Source organism: Gouania willdenowi, chromosome 13 (genome assembly GCF_900634775.1).
Source record: "Gouania willdenowi chromosome 13, fGouWil2.1, whole genome shotgun sequence".
Classification (NCBI taxonomy): Eukaryota; Metazoa; Chordata; class Actinopteri; order Blenniiformes; family Gobiesocidae; genus Gouania; species Gouania willdenowi.
This window is the reverse complement of record NC_041056.1, coordinates 21210674-21234735: the sequence shown is the minus strand read 5'-3', so window position 1 is coordinate 21234735 and position 24062 is coordinate 21210674. Positions and strand designations below refer to the sequence as shown.

The 24062-nt window shown below is 36.7% G+C and overlaps 5 protein-coding genes across 5 annotated transcripts; 2 read left to right on the top strand and 3 right to left on the bottom strand.

The window, feature by feature from the left end:
* The first annotated feature begins 1697 nt into the window (after window positions 1–1697).
* Window positions 1698–3844, top strand: anapc15 (anaphase promoting complex subunit 15). The gene is made up of 5 exons (XM_028464663.1): window positions 1698–1748; window positions 1956–2132; window positions 2207–2266; window positions 2373–2513; window positions 3259–3844. Exons 2-5 carry the CDS (start codon window positions 2013–2015, stop codon window positions 3304–3306), a joined length of 369 nt encoding a protein of 122 aa, XP_028320464.1. The 5' UTR covers window positions 1698–1748; window positions 1956–2012; the 3' UTR covers window positions 3307–3844.
* Window positions 3845–4199: 355 nt separating this feature from the next.
* tomt (transmembrane O-methyltransferase) lies at window positions 4200–7704 on the bottom strand. The gene is made up of 5 exons (XM_028464661.1): window positions 7539–7704; window positions 6690–6952; window positions 5549–5745; window positions 4811–4933; window positions 4200–4407 (listed from the first exon to the last, which is right to left on the bottom strand). The coding sequence occupies exons 2-5, from the start codon at window positions 6949–6951 to the stop codon at window positions 4210–4212; spliced, it is 780 nt and encodes a 259-aa protein (XP_028320462.1). The 5' UTR covers window position 6952; window positions 7539–7704; the 3' UTR covers window positions 4200–4209.
* A 257-nt stretch (window positions 7705–7961) lies between these two features.
* sfrp2l (secreted frizzled-related protein 2 like) lies at window positions 7962–11123 on the bottom strand. Its single transcript, XM_028465081.1, has 3 exons — window positions 10587–11123; window positions 8985–9065; window positions 7962–8847 (listed from the first exon to the last, which is right to left on the bottom strand). Exons 1-3 carry the CDS (start codon window positions 11092–11094, stop codon window positions 8435–8437), a joined length of 1002 nt encoding a protein of 333 aa, XP_028320882.1. The 5' UTR covers window positions 11095–11123; the 3' UTR covers window positions 7962–8434.
* A 3527-nt stretch (window positions 11124–14650) lies between these two features.
* lamtor1 (late endosomal/lysosomal adaptor, MAPK and MTOR activator 1) lies at window positions 14651–21663 on the top strand. Its single transcript, XM_028465499.1, has 5 exons — window positions 14651–14893; window positions 16819–16961; window positions 17047–17121; window positions 17797–17920; window positions 19872–21663. The coding sequence occupies exons 1-5, from the start codon at window positions 14852–14854 to the stop codon at window positions 19962–19964; spliced, it is 477 nt and encodes a 158-aa protein (XP_028321300.1). The 5' UTR covers window positions 14651–14851; the 3' UTR covers window positions 19965–21663.
* A 234-nt stretch (window positions 21664–21897) lies between these two features.
* Window positions 21898–24055, bottom strand: lrrc51 (leucine rich repeat containing 51). The gene is made up of 5 exons (XM_028465070.1): window positions 24009–24055; window positions 23768–23844; window positions 23290–23495; window positions 22927–23075; window positions 21898–22030 (listed from the first exon to the last, which is right to left on the bottom strand). Exons 2-5 carry the CDS (start codon window positions 23823–23825, stop codon window positions 21898–21900), a joined length of 546 nt encoding a protein of 181 aa, XP_028320871.1. The 5' UTR covers window positions 23826–23844; window positions 24009–24055.
* Between the last annotated feature and the right edge of the window lie 7 nt (window positions 24056–24062).

Genomic DNA, 24062 nt, shown 5'->3' with positions numbered 1-24062 from the left:
ATCATGATCAGCTAATTGCTATAAATTATCCAGGACATATTTTCACATACCAGAGACCAACAGACTTGATGATCCAATAATTGCTTAAAAAAAAAAAGCTTACTTAGTTATAAAACATTAAGTTAGTAAAATTAGTAAAGTTTTAATTCCTCTACTGCACATGTCAAACTCATGGTCTGGGGGCTAAATCTGGTCCTTTAGAGCAGGGGTTCTCAACTGGTCTCACCCTCGGACCCATATTTTGCCACGGTCTTTAAATCACGACCCACTATTTTTCAGAATTCAACCAACTAAATTTAGTTTTTTTACAAATAGCTGTTGGAAACACACACAATTTTTTTTTGTGTGTGTCTTTTTTTATCAAAACTATATATTTTCCTGTGCAACATGCATTTCACAACATGCCTGTCAAAAGAAAAGTTTCTTTCAAAATAAAAAAAAGTCCAACATTAAAGACATTAAGTATTTATTTATTTTTGACCAGCTGTCCGCGACCCACCCAGTGCAGGTCCACGGATCACTTTTGGGTCTCGACCCACTGGTTGAGAATCGATGCTTTAGAGTATCAAATTCGGATGCACTTAAGGAGAAAGTAAAATAACAGAGAAAACATGAATTTTTGTGTAAAATACCAACTAATTTAGTTGTTGATGTGCCAGTGTCGACTGGCACATCAATGAAACTCCATAATATTTGCAGAGCTTACAGTTTTCTCATGCATCCATCACATGCATTTTTAATCTCAAGATGTTGAAAGTACTAAAATTCTGCACTTTCCTCACATTATTCCACCTAATTTCCCGAAATGAAATTAAAATTGGTGGGGAAAAAAACAGTCACGTATGGCTTTGATATTATTGTCAGTGCCTTATATACTTTACTTTATATAGCATTTATGTGTGGGAGTGCAAACTATGGCACATTAATGATGAACTTGCTCATTTTATTGCCTATAATTTAAATTATGTGGCCCACTTACAATCAAACTGCTCCGTATTTGGTGCCTGAACTAAAATGAGTTCGATACCCAAGATCTACGGGTGTCACAATGCAGAACAGGGATCATCAACATGGTGCGCGGGGGCACCAGGTAGCCCGCATGGACCACGTGAGGGTCCCCTCAGCAGCTCCAGTCACCAATGAGTTCTGTCTAAAATATGATTTACTTTCCACTATTAAAACTCACAAAGATAAATACATATGACAGATGTAGTTAGTAGTACTCAGTAGAGTTAAATACTACAGCACGTGATAAAGTATTAGTATTAAAATAACCATCTCTAAATGTTTATTTTCACTAAAACATTGTGAAAAATGTTTTTAAGTGTTGCAGATCTGGTGTATGGTCAGTGGTATGGTATATAACATGATATATGATATATTATTAAAAAGCAAGATGGATTTTTGTGAGATGTGACAATTGAGTTGGTACATTTTACAAATGTTACACATTATAAGATTAATTAACCATCGTTTTTTAGTAGCTCGTCAAATAGGAAGTTAAAACTTATTATCTTACCCTCTAATTAAAGTGAAACCGTGAACATTTAGTGTTTAAGAAGTGTTTTTCTAACTTTCACAAAGGTTGGTGACCCATGTTGTATAAACTGAAGGCAGATGGCCAGCAGGTGGCGGTAATGGGAACACAGGAATTATGTTTTGCCGTAAACGACGAAGAATTTGAATTTTGAAAAAAAAAAAAAAAAAAAGCAACGGACACTTTATGGATGAACACCGTTCCATTTCCGGTAGATTTTCTTTTAATAGTGAAAAAATGAAGAAGCGTGTTATTTTGTGATTAAAAGCAAATAGACCGCATACATTATGATGCTTGAAATTTTTGGAAGGTTCAGACTAAAAATATCTGTTTGTTTTTAACGGGGTACGACAACATAAAGGGACCGCTCTGTTGTTCCGTGTTACATTGAAAACCTTCCGTGTCTGTTTCTCTGTAGATATCGTTGTACACACTGGGTCCCACTGAGCTGTGATGTACTGACGGTGTGACAGACATGTCCACGCTGTTTCCCTCCCTCCTGCCACGGCTTACGGAGTCTCTGTGGTTTAACTTGGACAGACCCTGCGTGGACGAGGCCGAGCTGCACCAACAGGAACAGCAGCACCAGACTTGGGTAAAACCACAGATAAAAATATATAATAACATATATAGCTATGGGTAATAGTCATTTCCCTGTCTGTGCTTTAGCTGCAGAGCATCGCAGAGAAGGACAACAACCTGATGCCCATTGGGAAACCTATATTTGACGTAATTGTGACAAAGCTACCACTAATAACACATTTAATAATATTTGAACCCTTAGGTCAGTGTTACACTTTGATAAATCCATGTTTTCTGCTTTTTGTAAACTCAGGGAACATACGAAGAGGAGGAGGAAGAGGATGACGAGGATGAAGAGGACAGTGAGGAAGACTCTGAGGATGAAGAGGACATGCAGGATATGGATGAGATGAATGACTACAACGAGTCACCTGATGATGGCGAGATTAACGAGGTATTTATTATTTACTTTATGTGAGGCGTGATGCGCCATTTGACAACTGAGCTCCGTACGTTAAACGTATCCGTAGAATGCCACTCGATGGATGCGCAGCGCCCCTCATGGGCCAGTCTAGGTCACGTGATAGGTGCACCACGTGACTTAAAGTTCCGTCATTTGTATTTTAGCTCATATTTATTTTTAGCTACCCCGCTAACCCTTTTATTTTATTTTGTTTTATTTATTGTAACCCTATACCTAACTATAACTCTATCCCTAACAATATTTATTCTTAAACACAGAATAATAGCTACAGCTAGTAATAGGAAAAGGTGACACATTTATTTGTTATTACCCAATTTAACCTAAAATATAAGAAGATTCTACAATTGAATAAAATACTTAAGAAATAATAAAAATAAATTTAAAAAAAATGCTGAAAAAACCCTCAATGAATAAAAAAAAGTTGTTACATCAGATAATCTAGATTTTATTTTTTATTTTTTTGTTTTTTTTTTGCTAATATAGCACCGATAATCAATATTGTATCGAAACCCCCTACAGTTTTGTGCATTTCTACTGTTGTGAGACCATTTCATGATAAATGGAAATTTTGTGTCAGTTTACCATGTTTGTCATGTATTATTGGAGTATTTGATAGTGTTTTAATGTATTGTTTTCTGCCAGCTCGGTTATTTTTTTTGTTTTCTTCTCTAAAAGAAATGTAATGTGTAATTCTGAGTTTCTTTTATTCGATCAGGTCGACATGGAGGGAGCAGAGCAAGACCAAGATCAATGGATGATTTAGGTTTAAAGTCAGTTTCAGTATTTATTTATCTTCAAATTTCCTTTCCCCACATGAATTGTGACTTCTATTCTATCACACTGACAAAAACAACACTTTGTCCAGCTTCATACTGCAGATAATTTGTAAAACTTTACAAAACTGGATATTAATTCCAACCTCTTTGTGTCCGTATTTGTTGTGTCATAATGCTAGGAGGATGTGCAGTGCACTGACACGGTGGTAGCAGGAGCAGTTTGCAGGTCCCTTTTAAACTTTGACCTGTCACAACTGATTCAGCAAAGAAAACTTCGTTTGAGTCAGCAATACAATTATTACCTAGCAAAGCTACATTACTGTGCACTCATGTACAGTGTTGTTTTACAACCTTGTTCACTATATTGCTGATCTTTAGTTTTTATCACTCATTTATTGATCAATTCACGAGGAGGCAGAGTCTTCTATTCGTATTATTTTATGTTCACGGTGCAATAGTCTTTACTCTTTGTCATAGTTAATAAAATACCTTTTTGTAAATAAAAATACAAGTTGATTCAGATAACTTGTTTTCTACACAATGGTGTCTTTAAAAAAGAAAAAAAAAAACCTGGCAGCTTTATGAAATAACTGTTTAATAATCAATGTGTAATATTAGGTAGACATTTATTCCTTTACAGATGTGTATGATATGCATAGACAAATGTATTTATTAATTCCAACAGTTGTTTATTAGCATATTGACATAGAGATGGATAGAAACAAGCACAGAATACCTAAAGTAACTAGTACATCTCATGTCTGAATATCTTCAGTTTGCTCAGTAGAGGGCAGTAGAGTTTCTGCTATGTGATTAACCACTAAATGAAAAATAATTGGGTTTTTTTTTAAACACTTACATTTGTTTACATGATGTTTATTGTTTGTGATCTACTGGATTCCCTGGTATACTAGCTCTGCCATCCCATCTCTGATGCCTTTACTGTACTCCAGTGTGGCCCGGTGGATCTTCCACTCATACAGGCCACACTTACGAAGGTATCTGAGAAACTTTGGAGCACCAGGAAACAACACATTGTCAGCCAAAACCATTGATCCTTTCCCCAGCAGGCCAGAGCCCTCCAGCATCTGAAAGAACAAACAATGGGCTAAAACACAACATTTACATTCTATTACTGTAGTATATCAGCTTTGCTAGAAGCTGAGAACCGCTTTTTTGATCCCTTTATATTATATTTATTCCAGACTTGCAAGGCAACTCAAACCCTTCAATATTTTAAAGTACACAAAGTTCAGGATGAAATCAGACATTCTAACACGCACTATCATTCAGTTGCAGTTTTGTTATCATATACTTTGCAATTTATTTACTTATTTGTAATAAGTCCTTTAAAATAAATAGGGCAGTACATTGTGGTCTAAAATGAGTGACACCCCTTCTCTAGAATCAGTATTTACTTCCTGTATGTCTGTCTACATATTGAGAATAACTTGATATAGAACTATATTCATTTCTGATTGATTTAATTACCTGAAGGTCAGGAAGGTAGCATTTCTTCCAGTGGTCCATGAAGACAAAATCTAGCTTTTCCAATTTGTATTCAGAGTGCAGCCGAGGGATCACCTCATCGGATGGGTTCACAATGAGCTCCACCTGGTCAGCACACACACAAGCATACACTTAAACACTCCAAATGAATATTAATTATTATTTTCTCACATTTGTCTCAGCTTGTGGTGATTGCCTGTACAAGTTTCAGCACTGAAATAGGTTTCTTAGCATCTAAGACTGTTTCTCTACGTGAACCTCTAGAGGTACATTGTGGCACTACAGGAGGTACTTCAGAGAGGGAGTGGAAAATTGACAAAAGCATGAAAAACATGGAGATTTTAAAATTGTTATTTTTGGTTAAGATGATGGTCATAAGGATGATGAAATAATATTGATTAAAACATGAACTGAAAATACAAGGATCAGTCTTGGTCCCACACCAGGTGGGAGATGACTGGAAATGATAAAAACTGTAGAAATAAATCTATTCAAGAGCCACTAAATACGATTTCATTCCACTTGTTTACAAAGTTACATTCTTTAAAATGTGTGTTAACACATTCCATCATTACACTCTTTTTTTTTTTTAATAGTTTTCTAAACAAAATATTGTAGCTGGATAAGGGGCTCTGTAACAAGAGCACAGGGGGGTACTTGAGCTAAAGAAGTTTGTGAACCACTGATCGAAGAGAATTAAATCTGTTTCTGCTGTCTGACCGTGTCATCATCGAATCCGGCAAGACGAATGATTTTCTCAGCTATGGCAGCGTTCCTCTGGTCCATCTCAATACTGTACAGTCTTGCACCCAAGGGCAAGGAGCGGGCAATCCTCACAGTGCTGTATCCACAGTGAGCACCCAGCTCTAACACTGTGAGAGGGCTCTGCTCCATCAGCAGCCGGTCCAGGATCTTACCTAAACACACACAGATTCTAAGTTTGTTGTCCTCCATCATGGATATACATTTTTTACCAGACACATATTGTCTTATCTGCTATATATATTTATATTTTTTTTTTTGGGGGGGGGTTCTTTATTAGTGAGGATGCAGGAGGCACCTATTATTTGTTTTTTTGTCCGATTTTGACAAATAAGCGATCAAAAAATTCAGAAAGTTTCAAAGATTCATGCTTGTACTCTTATAATTTGTAACTTTTAAACTTTGACTTATTAAATTTTTTCTTTCCCTTTCTATCAGAAGTTTCAGCTTTTTCAACTTAGCCCTCCATCCCCAGCGATTCTTCAACCTTTAATATGTTCGGCCACTGCCTTCAAACCATTTCAACCTTATTGCTAATGTTAAGCTATTGCTACGTTATTGCCATTGTTAGGCTAATGCTATGTTATTGCTAGGCCAATGCTAATGCTAAGTTATTGCTATTGCAAGGTTAATGCCAGGTTTTTGCTAGCTAATACTAGTTAATACTAAAGTTAATGCTATGTTATTGCTAGGCCAATGCTAATGCTAGGCTTTTGCTAGCTAAGACTAGTTAATGCTAATGCTCGGTCATTGCTATTACAAGGCTAATGCTAGCTAAGACTAGTTAATGCTAATGCTAGTTAAGCCAAGCTAATACTAAAGTTATTGCTAGTTAATGCAAATGCTAGCTAATACTGAAGTTAATGCCAATTGGCAATGCTAGCTAATGTTAATGCAGAGCGACATGGGCCAGCATCCTCATTTGCATTCTTTTCAGAAAATGCAAAAATTGTAGTTTATTACTTTCATTGCTCTTCTAATATATGTGACTGTTGCATATCTTGTTTCTTACAGAATTAACATATTTCAGTAATTTATGATCGAATCAAATGAGAAAGGATTCTGTTCATATGAGGCAGTGTGTATTTTTGATCTTCACCTTTTTTGGGCCCAATGTTGCTGATGAACTCGACCTTGTTGCACCATTCATCAAAGGTTTCCAGGATGCTGTCAGGGTCTCCAGGGGTGGCATGAGTGAGAACGTACTGGTACGCTCGCTCCTCTCGAGTCAAACCAGTGACACAGTCTTTCCATATTCTGACCAGGACTGCCCGATACAACAGCACAAAGTAGTAGCGGTACTTGATGAGCAGTGTCAGCAGAAGAGGTATAAAGGCAAAAGCAATGGCCGGCGACACCATGCTGATGCACAAAGAAACAAACACATACTCAGACATTGACTCATTTTATTGCAGCCAATAATAGTAGATATTAACATGGAATATTGTATATTCAAATGAAAACAAGTAAATCTATTACTTAATTTGGTGAACATAGCTCCCAAATAGTTACGTTATAGAGAAAGTTGAAAATGTAAGTGTAATGAACTTGTCTGTAGTGGCCAATAGCAATTAAAAATATTTCAAGGTCGCAAAAGCAGGGAACCAAATAGATATTGAATCATTGATGTACAGAAATTAAGTTGGTTCTAAAAAAACAAATCAGTGGATGATTGTCACACTGCAGAAACATCTAGAAATAAGCCAACACTGGCTTCTAGAAAACCTAACGGTTAATGTGTGACGAGATCAAAAGTGATAAAAAAGACATGTTGGATGTTTAAAAATATAGATTATATATGCTTATATAAAAATGTACACATTTTCAATGCAAGTCAATGAGTCAGATGTTGCTACAGCCTCAGAGAACTATAGACTCTTAAAGCTCCTAGCAAAACACTGAACAGATGATATTAAAACCTATTCTTGGAATTGAATGAAAAACAAACCTTTTTGGTAGAGTAGATAAATGTGCCGACGATTTCAGGTAATTTTTTTTAAAGTCCTTTAGCTGGGACGCCGAGTAGACGAGTGTGTGTTCAGGAGGACAGATACACCTGTGGTATGAATAATTAACGCATAACGGGTAAAAAAAAAAGTCCTGCAATTATTGTAAAGCAATGACAGACACCCATCCAACTCTTATGCTATTTAACATCAGTTGTATATTTTCAATAAATGCTACCATTATGTGAATACATTTTAAATAAAATGGAAACCATGAAGAAATACAGAATTGAGAAACAGAGAGGCAGCGTGGGACTGACATTTGATACATCAGTTGTGTTTGTATGGAGTCAAATTTCCTGCTTTAGTCAACCATATAATGACCAAAAATATTCTATAGTAAACACTCATTGCAAACAAAAGTATTTTAATTCAAAATTTTATTAAAAGCAATAACAGTGGAACATTTTTTTTAATGGAAAAAAAAATAAATAAATAAAATGACCTAAAAATAAGATAAAATAAACCTCACCAAAACCAAGGCAAACAGACTAATCAATACAATCTGGTTTGAGAGTTTATAACAATGATTAATATAAAAGCAATGGCATCTGATAACATGAAGCCAAGTCTAACATTGAGGAACTAACAAAGATCAGTAGAAAAACAATGTTACAGAAGTAAATGAGCTAATGTAAAACCAAAAAGAAGAGATACAGATGGCCTGAGACAAAACAGTCTTTAAAACAACTCAACATAATAATGCCTCTAACTCATTGAACAGAGATCCATGGAAACAAAGCGTGCCCGATTTGTTCACGACCATCAAATGCTTAATAGGACTGATGACAGACAATATATGAAGCAGAGAACACTAGGACAGGACTGGAACGAGCAGTTAAGATTCAGGACAGGACTGTTTCAGAAGAGCTCTGATGAACTTCTTTAACTCCTTATCACCTTTGACCCACTTCACTAGCCGAGTCACTACCAGTCTTCCTTCTTCAGCTTGTGCCAGGGTGAGGAACCATGCGCCCTGAGCACCTACCTTCTCCCCTCTTTTGGCTTGATGTCTGTCCATAAGTCCCTCTGTCAGTCCATCCCTTTGGTTTGGCTCTGTAGAGTCCAAGCACGGACAGGTGCACGTGCCTCCATCTTGCAGCCATAAAGCACTGTGGGCCATTGCTCCCCCAACTTCCTCTGCCTTCTCTGCACCCCCACCTGCCCATCTCAGAATGCGGCTTCTGGCTGTGGGAACCAGCTGACGGTCTCCCCCGACTTTGGACAGACTACCTATACGCATTTTGAATGCTGTGAGATAAAGAAAGACCAAAAACACTCAATAGGTGACCTTTCAGCCAGAAATATCTACGCTCTACTGTTACTCAAATCAAACATTAAGAGTAGTGTGTTTGGAGCATGTGTAGTGCGCATCAGTGTCCTCTCACCATATGGACTTTGGCAGAAGTTATCCTGAATGTCAGCCACTCCTTCAGCAGCCAGGCTGCAAGCATCACAGAGGACGTTCTCTGTAGGACAAAGAGGATTCATGTGTATACTCTATACGCATTCCACATGTATACTCAATACTGCACCAGGCTTCTGTCTAATGAAAGAGTTACAAACCATAAAGAGTAACAAAACGCCAAACCTACTTTTTTCTGCTGAATATATATGCATTTGGGTATTAAGTAGTGCTATTAATTTTTGTAAAAGTACTTTAATTTTGTGTATTTAGTTGTAAAATGTCAGTCACGGCCCTCTATGGGATGAACGCTGGATATTACAATTGAATTTTGCTATTCGATGAGACAGATAATGTGTCATTTGAACCATCTTCCATCACCAACTTTCACTGTTGGCCCCGCCTCTCCTATAAAAACTGGGAGGAGGGACTAGTTTTCTCCTATCTCAGCTCTAAGTGTGCATTGATTAATGCCCCAATGCAGAACTCCATGCTCTGTGCGGAAGGTTTTTGACTCTGTACTTCAATAAAGAGCAGATTCTGTCTAATCAGAGGGTTCATTAAACTGTGTGTATGTACAGACACACCTTGTGTGTATACCCTTCTGTCTCTGAGTGCGTGAACGTGCATGTACGTATCGTTGCTGTGTGTGTTTCTTCCTGGTTTCTGTATGGGTGAGGTGACATTCTGAAGCTCATGGTGGGAGTAGAGCAGGGGCTGTATGTAATTGATAAAGCATCTGTGGGGCTGTGTGTTCTTATGCTTGTGGACTGTGTATTGTATGTAGTTGTTGAGAAGACAGCGCTCTGTTACTGCAGCGATGTGCGCCATGACTGGGCATGTCTTACTGTGTCAGGAGTAATGTCCATGATCAAGCTATTTTTTTTTTTAATTCCCCTCCCCCCTAGTGGCAGGTCAGCAGAAAGCAGGGGTTCAGTTCCTCTTTAATAAGGACTGCCTTGATTCTTGATGGTTATTAAACAAGTTGCAGAAACAGTCGTCTTCACAGCATCACTCATTTGTTACAGATTGGTGTGCTGTACAACATTCATAACGCCAGTGACCTGTTCTATATACATCCTTATTGTTCTTGATTAGATTATAGTCCCTGGTGAGGTGGTCAGAGCACGTCGTACCAGTAGGCGACCCAGAGGAAGACACAGGCTGGCCTGGGAATGCCTCAGGATTCCCCGGGAAGAGATGGAATAAGTGGCCGGGGAGGAAGTCTGAGTCTCGCTGCTCAGGATACTGCCCACCCCCCCGATCCGAGATAAGCGGTAGAAGATGGATGGATAGATTAAGATTTACACCAAGACTGATGAGCAGCAAAACAAATATTTTGTCAAATGAACTTCAAATAATTCCTATTTCACCTTCAATTCTATGTGATACAGATTTGTGTATGAAAACCCAGTTGATCAACAGTTCCTGAAACAGACTTTACTCTGTGGGTACGATACACTTCCCATCATATGTTTCTTCAAAGGCACTTCAGTCATCTTTTTATGAAATGTACTGTTTTTGTTTTTAATACAACCACGAAGGGTGCAGCAGTCTTATTTAGTTTGGCCACGCTTCCACTGACCTCTGGGGCTCTGCCCGGGGCTTTCCTTCTCCTGCTCGCCGGTGACCGGGATGCACAGCTCGGATCCTCCGGGGAACCGGGAGCAGTTGAACATCTCAGGCCAAGGAAAGCCAAAGGCGTTCATCACCGGCGCACAGCCGTCCCTCACGGCCTCACACAGGCTCATGCAGGGACTGACGGGGCCGCTGAGCTCCGGCAGACACACCGGGGTGAACAAGGAGCACAGAAACTTCTTGGTGTCCCGGTGGCACAGCTTGGAGACGAGGGGCAGCCACGACACCGACTGCTGCTGCGCCTCTCGCAGAGAGTCGTGGCCCAGCAGGTTGGGGACCCACATGTCCCTGTATCCGATGCCGTGGCACAGAGTCAGGGTGCTGGGGATGGGTCTACACACCGAGCGGACCGATGAGCTGAATCCCACCTGCTGGGGTCTGAGCTGGGTGTGAAAGCCGCTGTTTAAAGCGTGAGAAGCGGCCAACAACATGAAGCCGAGCAGGAACGAAGACATGGTGCCGTGCAGCAGGTGTTCTGTCTGGACTTGATCAGCCTGGAGGGTGGAAATGAGGTGTTCAGGAACCTGGAGGTAGGAGAGCAGACACCTCCCACTATGACAATCCCATCCATTAACACTGTCTGCTGCAAGGCACCAGTTTGTTTTTTAATATGTGCTGCACATGGCTCACACTCATTTGAACTCTTTTAGACTGATTTAACCGGAGGTGTAAAGGGTACTGATATGTTCTACTCAAGTAGAAGTACTGTTACCTGATTGAAATTGTAATTAAGTACAAGTACAAAGTCATACATAAAATATTCAAGTACAAGTAAAAAGTAACTCAACACACACACACACGTTTATTTTTGGTAATAAATCTTTGTCACAGTTCCCTTCATTGCATACATAAACAATTGAAACTTCATTTATTTTTCCACAAATGCGTTTGTATAAAATAAAAGGTTTGTCTAAAACTGTGTAAATAAAAAAATCACTTCAATCAAAAACCTTCTCAATCAAAGAAAAAAAGTTGTCAAATGCAATTATTTGGGTCTGAAATATATATTTTTGGCCTTTGAACGTTTATTTGATTAAAAATATTTATTTTTGGTTGAAGTAAACTTTTTGATTGAAAAGTTGTTTTTTTTTTTGTTTTTTTTTAAATTGAATAAAAAAGACACATCTACCTCCATATAGTAAGAAGAAGAAGAAATATTTTCCTGGAAAACAGAATTTAGAAAGGACATATTGTGAAAGGACATGAGGAAGTAGCTGATATTTGGTATTAAAAAAAATTACAACAGCTTTTTTAAAAGTACGATATATGTAAATTCTAAAAAAAAAAAAAAAAAAAAGGTATAATTTGGGATGGACTCACAATGACAATGCGATAAAAAAAATTTGGAAAGAAAAAAATCAAAAAGTCAATTATTAAAGCTGCAGGCGACATTTACAAGTGCTAATCAGCTCAGTGACGCTGAGGAAGTTCCATTACAAAATAGATATGGATTAATTATGTGTTGGACTTTTTGATGTATTATCTAATCATCACATGAATCAATTCTGAGACTACACTCTATAATTTAAATACTTTTGGAAAAAAGAATCCAGGACTAATTAGAAATAGGGGAACATTTCCATTGTTACACTGTCTCATCGTGCAGAGGATCTTCTCCCCATCATCCAGGTTGATTTAATCATTTCCTCTCCAAATGTGTAATATGTCTTCTGCTGAATTTGAGGTGTAAAAAGCAATGAACTGATCAGAATCCCAGTCCACGTTCTCTTTTAAAAAAAAGGAGCCGGAGAAGTTTCACTTACATTCTCAGATTTGTGGCACAAGAACTGAAACACTCATGTTATTCTTTTACAGGATAATGTACACCAACTGAACTGAGACTCCCAGAGATTAATTTTAGGGCAGTACAATCACAAGTTTGTTTTTTTCCTTAGTCACTCTCTGCTAAGTGTACAGTATTTACCTTGGGTTCAAAAAGAAGTGTGTTGTGCTCTGTCATCAGGACACCCAGCCAGAGGTTATTAAGACTCTTTCATCCTGGTGGGTGATTGTCAACATGCCAAATCATGTCCTCCTCCTTGCAGCTGGAAGGTTCTACTTACAGTACACTACTCTTGAATTTAGGTCTATGTGGAATAGAGCTGAACGATTTTGGAAAATAATCTAATTGCGATTTTTTTTCCCTCAATATTGCGATTGAGATTTAATATGCAATTATTTTTTTCAAAGACCTCATGTCATGTATTTTTCAATGAACACAAGCAATAAATCATTGTGTTTCATAATAAACAATTTCAGATTTATTTACACTTTAAATAAATATAAAATATACATTTTAAAGCACAGATTACAACAAATAAATACATGTATTTATTCAATTGCAATAACAAAACATGCATTGTTGTTTTAGAAAGATTGCACTTCTTGTAGCGTAGACCTTTGACAGTAGCAAAGAAAAACAAATAAATAAAAAAAAGATTGCAGCCTTTGCGATTAGAAAATTGTGTTTTATGATATCGCGATAATATCGCAAATGCAATTCATGGTTCAGCCTTAATGCAGAACACAATTCACTGATTTAAAACAATTTTTAAATAATCAAAAGTTCAAATTGTATCTCTATACTTCTAAAAATGCTATTAAGTGAGTCTTAAAAAAAATGGAACCATTTACAGATGATGTGGTTTACAAGTAATACCGTTTGCTTTTTATTAACAGTTACTCGGCTTTGTGTGTATTTGTTTTTTCATGACACTTTTCATGTTTAAGGCTGTTGGTCTTGGCAAGGATCTCCCTCACAAAATAACCTTATAGTCTCAATGGGATTTACTGTTGGTAAATAAGGGTGATATCTAAAAAAGATTGTAGAACATGCATGAGGGCTACCTGAGGCACCTGACCCCAGATAAGTCTGTGCGTGCATGGCAATAATGGCTTCCAAACGTCACAAAATTAGAGAGTGGAATATATCATATGGTTTATCTCTCTTTAGTTTTATCCAGGAAATATAAAAATGCTAGCCGACTTATAAAATGTTACACCAGGGATATTAATCAAATTAGACAAAATAGAGTTAAGTGTCTATTGGTATTGTTCGACATAAAATTATCTGTGACTTCTGCTAAAGACTATTATTATTTATCATTCTGCTGTAGTTAATGCAGCAACATTACAGCGAATAAGTCACACAGTGGTTGTACAATATAAATCAAAAAGGCAGACATGTTTTTCTTATCTTATTTTATTATTTGTTGTACAACAAAGCTAATAAAAAACAGCTACTAAATTAATCAAAGGAGTTTTCTTTTTAAATTTTATTTATGTTTCTTAAATCAGAATCAGAATCAACTTTATTGACCAAGAGTGTATGAATACACACAAGGAATTTGTCTTGGTGACCTGTGCTCTCTCAGATAGTGTAACATTAAATAATGACAATCAACTAGAATAAAGAAAAAAAATTAAAAAAAAGAAGTATAAACATAAATATAAGAGTAGTTTAACTAATATGTGCAAACTAAATAAAATAACAAGATAATAATAATAATAATAATAATAATAATAATAATAATGAAATAAAATAAAAATACAATAATAATAATAAGATAATAGTGCAGTAGTGCATTGATGAGTAGTGCAGGTGAACATTTAAATGAAAATATTATGTCCATGAACATTTCGCAGTGACAGGTTGATCCAGGGTTGTTATGTTTAGTTCCATGGTTATTTCACAGTAACAGGTCTGACACTCTATAAATTTCAATTCCATCAAATACATGGTTAGGTTAAAAGGTTTAAAACATAGATAACTTCATGTTGTCGTTATACCAATTTATATGTGTATATACCCACTCACAGCATCCTTCCTCTACCTATAACACTGAATATAAAGGATCAACGACCAACAAACATGATTCTAATAAGTTATGCTTAATAAAGAGCCTTAAGAGCATCCCATTACTAGTTCTTGTCCCTCTGCTACATGCATGCTTACGTTTGATAGCTTTTATTTTGAAACATTTCCCCTCACGTGACAAGTTTCCCTGCGGCCTCTCAAAAAGCGGAAGTGCTCCTGCTCCAGTTGTCATGTGATAGCCCGTCCCCTGGCTGCTGTTAGACAGTAGCTACTTTGCTTTCCGATGCAGCACAAGTAACTCTTCGGCCTTGGATAAGTTTTATGATATTTGGAGTAGAGGACCGCGGGTGGTTTGTGACTGAGAGCCGGGAAGTTTGGCCCCCTCGGACGCTGCCATGGGTTGTTGTTACAGCAGCGAGAACGATACTTCCAGCCAGGTACAGTGCTAGCAGCTAGCAGGCTAAAACTCACTAAAAAACAACGTTACAGTATAGGAAGCGAAAGTACACGCAACTACATTGTTTGAGGATGTTTCAGCCACGACCTTTATCTAAGTGTGGCATGGTAATGTTAGTAGAGAGTGGGTTTAAAATGTAAACTCTGTAAACATCTACTTGTAGCTGTCAGGGTAGGCCTGGTTAGGGCAACCAGTGAAGTTAGCACTCACAAAACAACATAAACAAAAAGCAAATCATGTGGTTCAATAATAAGAATGAAGTTTCCATTAGTTTGTCTTAGATATCCCTTCCAATAATGCATACGTTTTTAAGGTCTGTGTGTGGAAAGGAAACAAAAATGTTTGATAACATTTTCGATTTAAGTAAATAGGTAAACATCAAAGATTTAAAAAAAAAAAAATATATATATATATATATATATATATATATATATATATATATATATATACAGTTTAAATTATGCTCTGGAGACACTTGGGGACAATATAATATCAGATGTGCCAAATGATGCCTTTTAGCCCGCAGGAGAAAGTCAAAATGACAGAGAAAACATGAATCATTGTGTGAATTACCAAATAATTCAGTTTTAGATAGCTCACTCCCTCCAAATACAGTGAAACTCCACAGTATTTTCAGGAGCTCACGGTTTTCCCATGCTTGTGTCACATGTCATTTTATTCTTAAAAATCAATAAAATAAAAAAAAAAATCCTACAGTTTTCTTTAGGCAAGACAAATTTATTTGTATAGGGCATTTAATACACAAGGCAAATCAATTTGCTTTACATGATTCAGAAGTGCAACAGAAACATTTAACAGTTTAAAAATCAATAAGAACATTAAAATCAACAGTGATAACTAGGGATGTCCCAATACAACGCTTTCACTTCCGATACCGATATTGCAGCCTTGGCTCGTTTGCCGATATCGATATTGATCCGATATCTGCACAAATCATACATATACCTTATTACTTATTTTGTAGTGTGGAATGTTAGAAAAGGCTTGATCAAGTGATGTTACTCGAACAGAGAACAATAGTCAACAATTCAAGTTCACTTCAGTTATTTTTTACTGTCAGTATATGGTGGGGACAAAAACAACAAAAACTTATCGGATTGCTTACATAGAAGATTTTAGATGCAATCCGATAAAATCAGATATTCTTTTTCTGGCTGATATCGGACAGATATCAATATCGGATCGGGACACCACTAGTGAGAACATTAAATCAACAATAATATGACTATTGCCTTTAACTTGGAATTAAAAAAAGTTTACATTGGATGCTGACTTCAGCTATACTGGTAGTGTGTTCCACTTCTTTGCAGCATAACAACTAAAAGCGGCTTTATTATCTCTCATCATTTTTCTAAATTAACTAAAAAGTCGTCACAAAATCAATGAAAATAAAAGTGAAGATCCTGTAATTACTGATATGTCACTTATTGGTTGGATATTGTTGGTGGTGCCTTACATAGAGAATAGATATATATTCCCCGCCAATAATCTGACTCACTTGAGATCAAAATGATTGATTGGTAAACCAAAGCAACGTTATAAAAAGAGTCATTTTGTCCAAATGGAAAAAAGGAACAGAATTCTGAAAAGGATCTTTATAGATGTTATGTGGTTTCCTCATACTTTGCATTTTATTTCAATCAAAGCAGTGACGCATTTTCCGTAGTCAAATATTTATTAATCTATATTTTACCTTCCCACATTTAAATTGATATTATTCATGAGCCCTCATCATAGAACTGCTGCTCACATCTTCACTAATCCAGACTGAGCTCTAAAACCATGGGATATTAATATGAATCTTAGTCGGGGAACACAATTGCTGGAAAAAAGATGCTTAAGAAGCATATATTGTTGAGTTGTTTTGTGATTTATCTTTCCCAGAACGATGAGGATAAGCCGCTGATTCCCCAACCGAACCCCGCCAGCAAACCACCTAATGGGACCGACTGGATCACAACAAATGTCCCGTCAGCGCGCACAGATGAGCAGGCGCTCCTAACATCCATACTAACCAAAACAGCACAGTAAGATGCTGTATTATTTAACTAGGGGCATTGATATGAAAAGGCTCAAAGGTTTCCCTTATTAAGATAGTGTTGTGTCTTTTAGGAATATCATTGACGTCTCTGCAGATTCTATGATGATGGAGCAGCACGAATACATGGACAAAGCTCGACAATATAGGTGATGTTTATTCAACATTTCTATGGAAGGATAATGTATTCATTTTTCTACCTTTGGAATGCAACCATGTGCACAGATATTTGATTTGGACTAAATGCTCTTACCTTATTTAAACACTCATCTGCTCCTTATTGGCAAGATATTTTCTTTTTCATTAGGGGATGGCTTTTGTGTAACATTCAGAATTTTTAAAATGCTTTCTCTGTACAATATATTACGTTCAATGGGATACCAATGTTTTTTTGTTTTGATTTCTGCAGATCAATTTCACAGTGGAAGTGTCTCTTGATTGAACATGCAATTTTTAGTAGTTGAGATTGATGTTTTTGTGCATATTCCCAATTTCTTCTAGAGGTGAAACACTTGCTAGAACCATTTTTCCTCTTTTTTTTTTAATGTAAACTGAAATCTAGTTTTTCCCTTTGGAAGTAGAAGACCATGTTAAAATGTACATATACATAAAACACTGCACTAGGGTAAAAGGTTTTAGATAGATAGCTTTATTTCAGACTCAGGGTCCATTCAAAACTACAAACAAACACAAAAACCATGTAAAGAGGTCTTAAGGTTTCTTTTGATTTTTATTTATTTAAAGTGCCTAAACATTAATCTGCTGCATTTTTGATTACAAGGTATACGACTGTGAACGAGTTTGTGCTTTTCTCCTTATTCTAGTACAAAGCTGGCAGTGCTGGGCACCAGTTTGCCTCAGAAGAAAGCCCTTTCTCTCCCCTCCCTCACCAGCCAACCCCACCAAGTGCTAGCCAGTGATCTGGTCCCATACTCAGATGTTCAGCAGGTAATCATGTTGAAGTCCACATGGGTGGTACCCCAGGTTTTCTGAGCAGCGTTGTTCACAGGGTGCTTCTGTTAAAAGCAGCAGGCAATGTGTAAGACTATGTGGTATTTCAGCTGGTGGCTTAAAATAGACCTGAATACTACCCTGTGCACGTCTGTTAGTGTGAGAGTCACATACTGCCAAAGAACTTCAGGCCTCCCAGACCATAGGAGCTGTCAGAGTAAGAACAAAGATGCCTCCTCGGCAATTTTTGTTTTCAAAAAAAGGAGAGATGATCATCTAAAAATATTTGTATTATTATTACACACATTTTCACACTCTAACAATGACGACTATGTAGTTACAATGATTAATTCTGCATAGATGATGTGTTGAACCAAAACAATCACAGCAATAGTCGGTGCCAGAAAAAATTTCACAATTCTGAGCAGCAAGCAGAGTGTTGGAAGATGAAAAAGGTGGCATTTTAATATACGTTTTACATCATTCGAGGCTTTACCTACAATTTCTTGCACAAGAGCCAATGTCTTATCTCCCTGAGCTAATTGGCATTTGGAAATGTCACCTGTAGCTTCACAAATTGAGTAAACCAGTAGTCACCAATGTGTATAGGAGTGTGACGATACGGTGATATATCACGATATTTTTTTGCACGATCGATTATCTATATGCTCACGCTAAGTATTGTTTTTTTTTAATAAAAAAAAAAAAAAAAAAAAATTCAAAACTTTTCTGCCTTTTCACTAAAATGTGCAGGTACATCTTCACAGAAATTTTGTTGAAGGAACCAATATATTGTTTACTGGAATATTACACTATAATGGTGTCACTGGTCAGAAAGACCCTATTTTTTGTTTACAGAAAGCACTATTGGAGATATTTATTCGTTTACATTGGTATGTTGACACTTATTTACAGAAATGTTATACTAAATTAGTGTCACTGTTCATAGGACACTTTTTCAATTTATTTTATTTTTCACTTAATCTTTTTTTTTTTTTGTTATGTCATAGATTATTGTAGATTGATTTCTGACCAATATATCAATAATCACAGTAGTGTCATATCGTGTGATAATCGTTATTGTATCGTACTGTAAGGTACCCAGAGGCTTTATTTTTCTTAAATCAACATTGAAAATGTATTTGACAAGAATTTGGCAGTACATGTTGTTTCCATCGCTTTTTACAGTTGGACATTTTGAGGCATTGTAGACTTTTGGATAAATCTAAAATGTCTGTGGATCGTTTGTGTAGGACAGTTTGACGATGAGCTGGAGTCTGTTTAGTGTCACTTCAGCAAAAATTGTGGGAGGCCATTGGTTGAATTAAGTTTTAAAGTTTTTGAAAAAACCAGAGTGGACTTCATAAACTGCATTTGGTTTAAAAGTATAAAGGTTTCTTCAGTATTGGGGATACACTTTGGGGAAAGTTGCAAATTTTCAGCACATTTGGTTTATTTTGTTGTGAATTTTTAAACTTAGAGGCTTGCTGTAGCGCCACCTTAAAGACTATTGGCCTGTTTTTGCAGCTCAGGCAAGCTGGCATAGGACTGGACCTTTGTGCAAAATGTAGTGATTTTTCTCACATGGGAAAAAGGATTTCCTCAGAAGAAGAACACATGGAGGATAATAATAGATTCTTGGACCCTAAATATCTTGTTAATAACAAATAAGTTGTTTCAAATGGACAAAACAACGGCAGTCAGCAGAGTCTGTACACTCTAAAGGCAGAAACAAAACAAATGTCTGTTTTTAAATTCAATCACACGGCTACACTTGATGTCTTAAAAAAACAATTAATTCTCGAGCTGAAGAAACAAGTTAGGGTTAATAATTCTTGCTTGTGTCTTATCATTTCATTGTTTTGTCTGAGATATCATCTCATCCTTTTCTACACATACAGTTGACTGAGTTTGTGTTAATTCTTCTTTCATTTCTTCTCGTTTGCAGGTGTCCAAGATAGCAGCTTATGCTTACAGTGCAATATCTCAAATCAAAGTGGATGCTAAAGAAGAACTCGTGGTCCAGTTTGCCATTCCCTGATCACTCAGCTCTGGCCTGCTTGTAGTCATTTAACACCTGCATCCAAAAACCATGAGTTGATCCTTTTATTAAAGATTTTTTTTTTGTTTTTGTACGTCTTAGCAAACCCTCTGCCCACTACATTATTGAGGACAATTGATAATTGAACTTCATGCTTGCTCTTTAATGTGATTAATCAAGGTCAGGTGGAACGTCATTTGCCAAATAGGAAACAACGGTGGTTTACTGTAGCTGGGTAAGATGATATACATAGAAGAAGGCCTCACTTGTGTATAAAACATGGACTGAAGCCTCGTCCAGAATCAACTGTGGGGAATTTTGCTTGATATATTCTAATTTTCATTAATACTTTAACTTAGTCTCAGTCTTTGTTTTTTTTTTTTTTATTATTATTATTATTATTATTATTATTATTATTAAAAGCCTGTGTGCAAGGAAATTCCAAATCAGCTTCCTGTTATCAGGAGTATTGCTGGAAGGTATAGGTTAAATTCCCTACTTTAGAGCTGGAGCACTTTGTGCTGGTTAAATTTGTTTAATTTACTCTTGCTCAGTGGTAAAAAGAAAAAAAAAATGCAATTCATTTTACTAGAAAGTATGGGAGTGATGGGCGCCAACAGCAGTTTTCGTTAACCTACTACAATGGACGGGATCTCTGCAAGAAAAACAATCAAAAGAAGTGGATTTGTGTGGCAGTATTAGGCTTTTATTTTCCCTTTGATGGCTGAAATGCTGTATTGTGAATATTCTAACTTTACTCACTGTAACATGCACTGTAAGTGTTTTCACTGCAAAAGCAGGCAGTGGGACGGAACATCATTTTATTATAAATATAATCTAGTTTTTATAGTCTGTCCCAAATGTTTATGGCTGGTGTTTACTCATGGTTCAGGATGCAAATATGAAGATGAGTACAGGGTGAGTGTATATTTTTAATTAGAGCAGGAAATAACAGGGCTTGTCAGCTTAGGTTTTCAAGCCCATAACACTTCCTCTGCAGTCTTTGGCTCTGACGGCAATGTTATGTAGCTCTTTAAACAATTTTACATTTTCATCTTTAGTGGAGGCCTTTGAAGAAGAGGGTGTGTGTGTGTGTGTGTGTGCGCTTCGATGCAGGGTCAGATACTGTGTATTCATGCCTTTGTACAGAATTCTCTGATCAAACATTAACACATGTTGGATTGTATGAAGTTCCTCTTGTAGAGAGTTCAGTCAGAAATGTCGAAGAGCTCGTGGAAAGGTTTTTATGAAACCCAAGAAAAACTTTTTGGTTCCACATTTGTCAGCTTGGTTTCCTGCCGATTGTAACAGAATTGAGTTGTTTATATAAATCAGAAATGAAACACATAGTGAGTGCAAGACGAGGAGTAGAGGAAATGATCCAACACCTTTTTGTGATTATTTATTTGTCTTTCTAAATGTCTATTTGCTCTTCAGTGGAGCGCATGTGATTACACGTTGGCAGGGCGCACGGTTACCTGTTTTTAAAAGTTTTAAAGGGATAATTTGCGAGGCTGTGCTTAGGGAAACCACTGAACAGATGAGCTTTTTGCAAGTGGTTCTTTAGCATTTTTTCGTTTTGTTTGTTACTCGAGTGTGTTAAACTACCTGATAAGTTTGTAATATTTTAGGCTAGTACCAAAAAGTTTGAAGATTTCCCTTTTGTTTTATTTTAATTCATTAAAGCCTTTCAACAAAACGCTCATGACTCAGTCAAACATTGATGTCCATATTTCAAATGATAGTTGGGCAGACCTAAAAACACAATTTAAGAATATTCCATGATTTACAGAATGGTGTAATACTCCTGAGGCCGATGTGTAACAATACCCTTACATTTACATTTAAAATCAGTGTAACAGAAAAGTGATTCTTAAGGTGTATGTTTTAGTTAATATTACATTATTTTATGTTTAATGAAATAAAGTGGAAGTCAATGAAGATTAGCCTTAAGATAACTGCGCTTATTGCTACGATGCCAGATCTTTGCCAGGCAGCGCTCCTGCTTTGTTACGGCGCTGAAGTCCATCGACTTTAACTGTGGCAACACGGAGATCACACGATTCCTGTAGAGACAAAGAGACATGATCTTAGACACGTAGATGTGTGTGTGATGGATAACTCATATAAACTGCAAGCAGATGTTACCATTTGCCTGACTTAACTGCTTTAAAAGAGCTCAAATATCGCATTGCTTTATGATAATTCTATTATCAGGGGGTTGGGATGTCCCGATACAACTTTTTTATTTGCAATATGATACCGATATTTCAGCCTTGCGTATAGGCCGATATTGATCTGATACGATATCAGCATGAACCATACATACTTTTTTTTCTTTCTTTTTTTTAATAAAAAAATTACTTAATTTGTAGTGTGGAATGTTAGAAAAGGCCCAATCAAGTGATGTTGCTCAAACAGGGAACAATAGTCAGCAACAGTAGGTTTGAGAAAAACTGACCCATTTATTATTAACCAATTGGTTACATAAATGTTAACCTTCAATATCTACAGTATTCTACAATTGAATATAATAAATAAAAAATTAATTGGGGGAAGAGAACTCCTACTAAAGTGTGCCATTCATCCAACCTTGTCCAATATCCATGGTATGTATGTACCATGGATACCATACCTACAGTATTTAGTTATTAAGAGTATGAGTTGCCACAAAAAAAGACAAAAAGCACATTTTAATGTTAGACAATTATTAACAGTACAGCATGGTGAGATATAAAAGCCCATCCAATCATTTTCCAACCCGCTTCCTCCTTTTCAGGGTCTGTTGGTGCTTATCTCCTGCTGTCATTGGGCGCTAGTCGGGAGTACACCCTGGACAGGGCGCCAGTCCATCGCAGGGCAACACACGCTAAGACAAACAACCACTTACACTTCCTTTCACTCGTACGGGCAATTTAGAGTGAGATATAGAAGAAATGTTTCTTTTCAGCTGTGACTTTACCTGTAGGTCTTATTGGTTTCTATCACATTCCCATGCAAAGTCAAGGTGTGCAAATGAGGCAGCATGCTTAACCTTTCCACCTCTGACAGAATGAATATATTGTTGCCATGAAGATAGAGCACACGGAGTTCAGTCAGCTCACATAGAACCTGAAACACAGTATGGAATTAAAAGGATGTACCGTGATGACACACATTTATAAAAGAATAGGCACATCTCTATTAAAGTGCAAAAATACATCAAAACCTATTGTCATTTGGTATGATCGGACACAGCATAATATGATAGCATTTTTGCATGTTCATAAATTAGAGATAGCAAAGCAACAAAGCCCAGTTAAAATAAGTAGACAGGAAAACTCACCTTGTCTATATGTGTGATTTTATTAAAAGAAAGATCTAACCAAGCAAGATGTAAAGGCTCAGCCAGGAAGTGGTTGATAGTTCCTGGAAGGTCATGAAGGTCAGTAATATGGTTGTTACTAAGACGCAGGGAGACGCTGAGATATTTCATATCAGAGTTCTTCTTGAGAGGCCGCAGACCATGGTGGGGTTCATCTATCCAAACATCTGATGGCAGAAACAAGCATAAAGCTTTAAATAGCAGATACAGAAATAGTTGGCTTTGTTGCACTGTTTGAGATCAATGCTCTTTTCTTCATTTGATTAGACTTTTTTTTTTTGTAAAGGTTACATCATGCCAAAACAGCTACAAAATAAAACTCTTATCCCAATCCATTTCACCTATTTTTGGGTATATTCACTTCATCAAATGAAAACACAATAAGGTAATAAAAACACAAAGCCACGTCACTTCAATTCTTCAGTGTTAAACAGCCTACCTGTCAAACGACTGATGTTTTTAAAAGATAAATCCACTGGAGGTCCATACATGGTCATATTTGTTGCAGTCACCCATCTGTAGTACAGTAACATCAAACACAGACATACACGAATACAGCTAAGGTAAAAAGAAAAGAAAAAAGTATCTCCATACACTCTTTGGTACACATTTACATGCATTTCATTCAATAAAATGACAAATCGTTGTTAAATATACAATAACTTGTATCAGTAACCTACTTGTGTTTAGCCTGCTGACGGGGAGACAACAAAGTTGTTTCTATGGAGTTGAAC

What these genes read in the sequence shown, in the direction of transcription:
- anapc15 (XM_028464663.1), top strand. Translation starts at nt 2,013, where the DNA reads ATGTCCACGCTGTTTCCCTCCCTCCTGCCACGGCTTACGGAGTCTCTG. An exon ending in AACAGCAGCACCAGACTTGG is followed by an intron (nt 2,133 to 2,206) that starts GTAAAACCACAG and finishes TCTGTGCTTTAG; the next exon opens with CTGCAGAGCATCGCAGAGAA. An exon ending in TTGGGAAACCTATATTTGAC is followed by an intron (nt 2,267 to 2,372) that starts GTAATTGTGACA and finishes TTGTAAACTCAG; the next exon opens with GGAACATACGAAGAGGAGGA.
- tomt (XM_028464661.1), bottom strand. Translation starts at nt 6,951, where the DNA reads ATGGTGTCGCCGGCCATTGCTTTTGCCTTTATACCTCTTCTGCTGACA. An exon ending in CAACATTGGGCCCAAAAAAG is followed by an intron (nt 5,746 to 6,689) that starts GTGAAGATCAAA and finishes GTGTGTGTTTAG; the next exon opens with GTAAGATCCTGGACCGGCTG. An exon ending in GCTACCTTCCTGACCTTCAG is followed by an intron (nt 4,408 to 4,810) that starts GTAATTAAATCA and finishes TTGTTCTTTCAG; the next exon opens with ATGCTGGAGGGCTCTGGCCT.
- sfrp2l (XM_028465081.1), bottom strand. Translation starts at nt 11,094, where the DNA reads ATGTCTTCGTTCCTGCTCGGCTTCATGTTGTTGGCCGCTTCTCACGCT. An exon ending in CCCCGGGCAGAGCCCCAGAG is followed by an intron (nt 9,066 to 10,586) that starts GTCAGTGGAAGC and finishes TTTGTCCTACAG; the next exon opens with AGAACGTCCTCTGTGATGCT. An exon ending in CTTCTGCCAAAGTCCATATG is followed by an intron (nt 8,848 to 8,984) that starts GTGAGAGGACAC and finishes TTTATCTCACAG; the next exon opens with CATTCAAAATGCGTATAGGT.
- lamtor1 (XM_028465499.1), top strand. Translation starts at nt 14,852, where the DNA reads ATGGGTTGTTGTTACAGCAGCGAGAACGATACTTCCAGCCAG. An exon ending in GACAAAGCTCGACAATATAG is followed by an intron (nt 17,122 to 17,796) that starts GTGATGTTTATT and finishes TCCTTATTCTAG; the next exon opens with TACAAAGCTGGCAGTGCTGG. An exon ending in CATACTCAGATGTTCAGCAG is followed by an intron (nt 17,921 to 19,871) that starts GTAATCATGTTG and finishes TCTCGTTTGCAG; the next exon opens with GTGTCCAAGATAGCAGCTTA.
- lrrc51 (XM_028465070.1), bottom strand. Translation starts at nt 23,825, where the DNA reads ATGACCATGTATGGACCTCCAGTGGATTTATCTTTTAAAAACATCAGT. An exon ending in AAACATCAGTCGTTTGACAG is followed by an intron (nt 23,496 to 23,767) that starts GTAGGCTGTTTA and finishes TTCTGCCATCAG; the next exon opens with ATGTTTGGATAGATGAACCC. An exon ending in AAATCACACATATAGACAAG is followed by an intron (nt 23,076 to 23,289) that starts GTGAGTTTTCCT and finishes ACTGTGTTTCAG; the next exon opens with GTTCTATGTGAGCTGACTGA.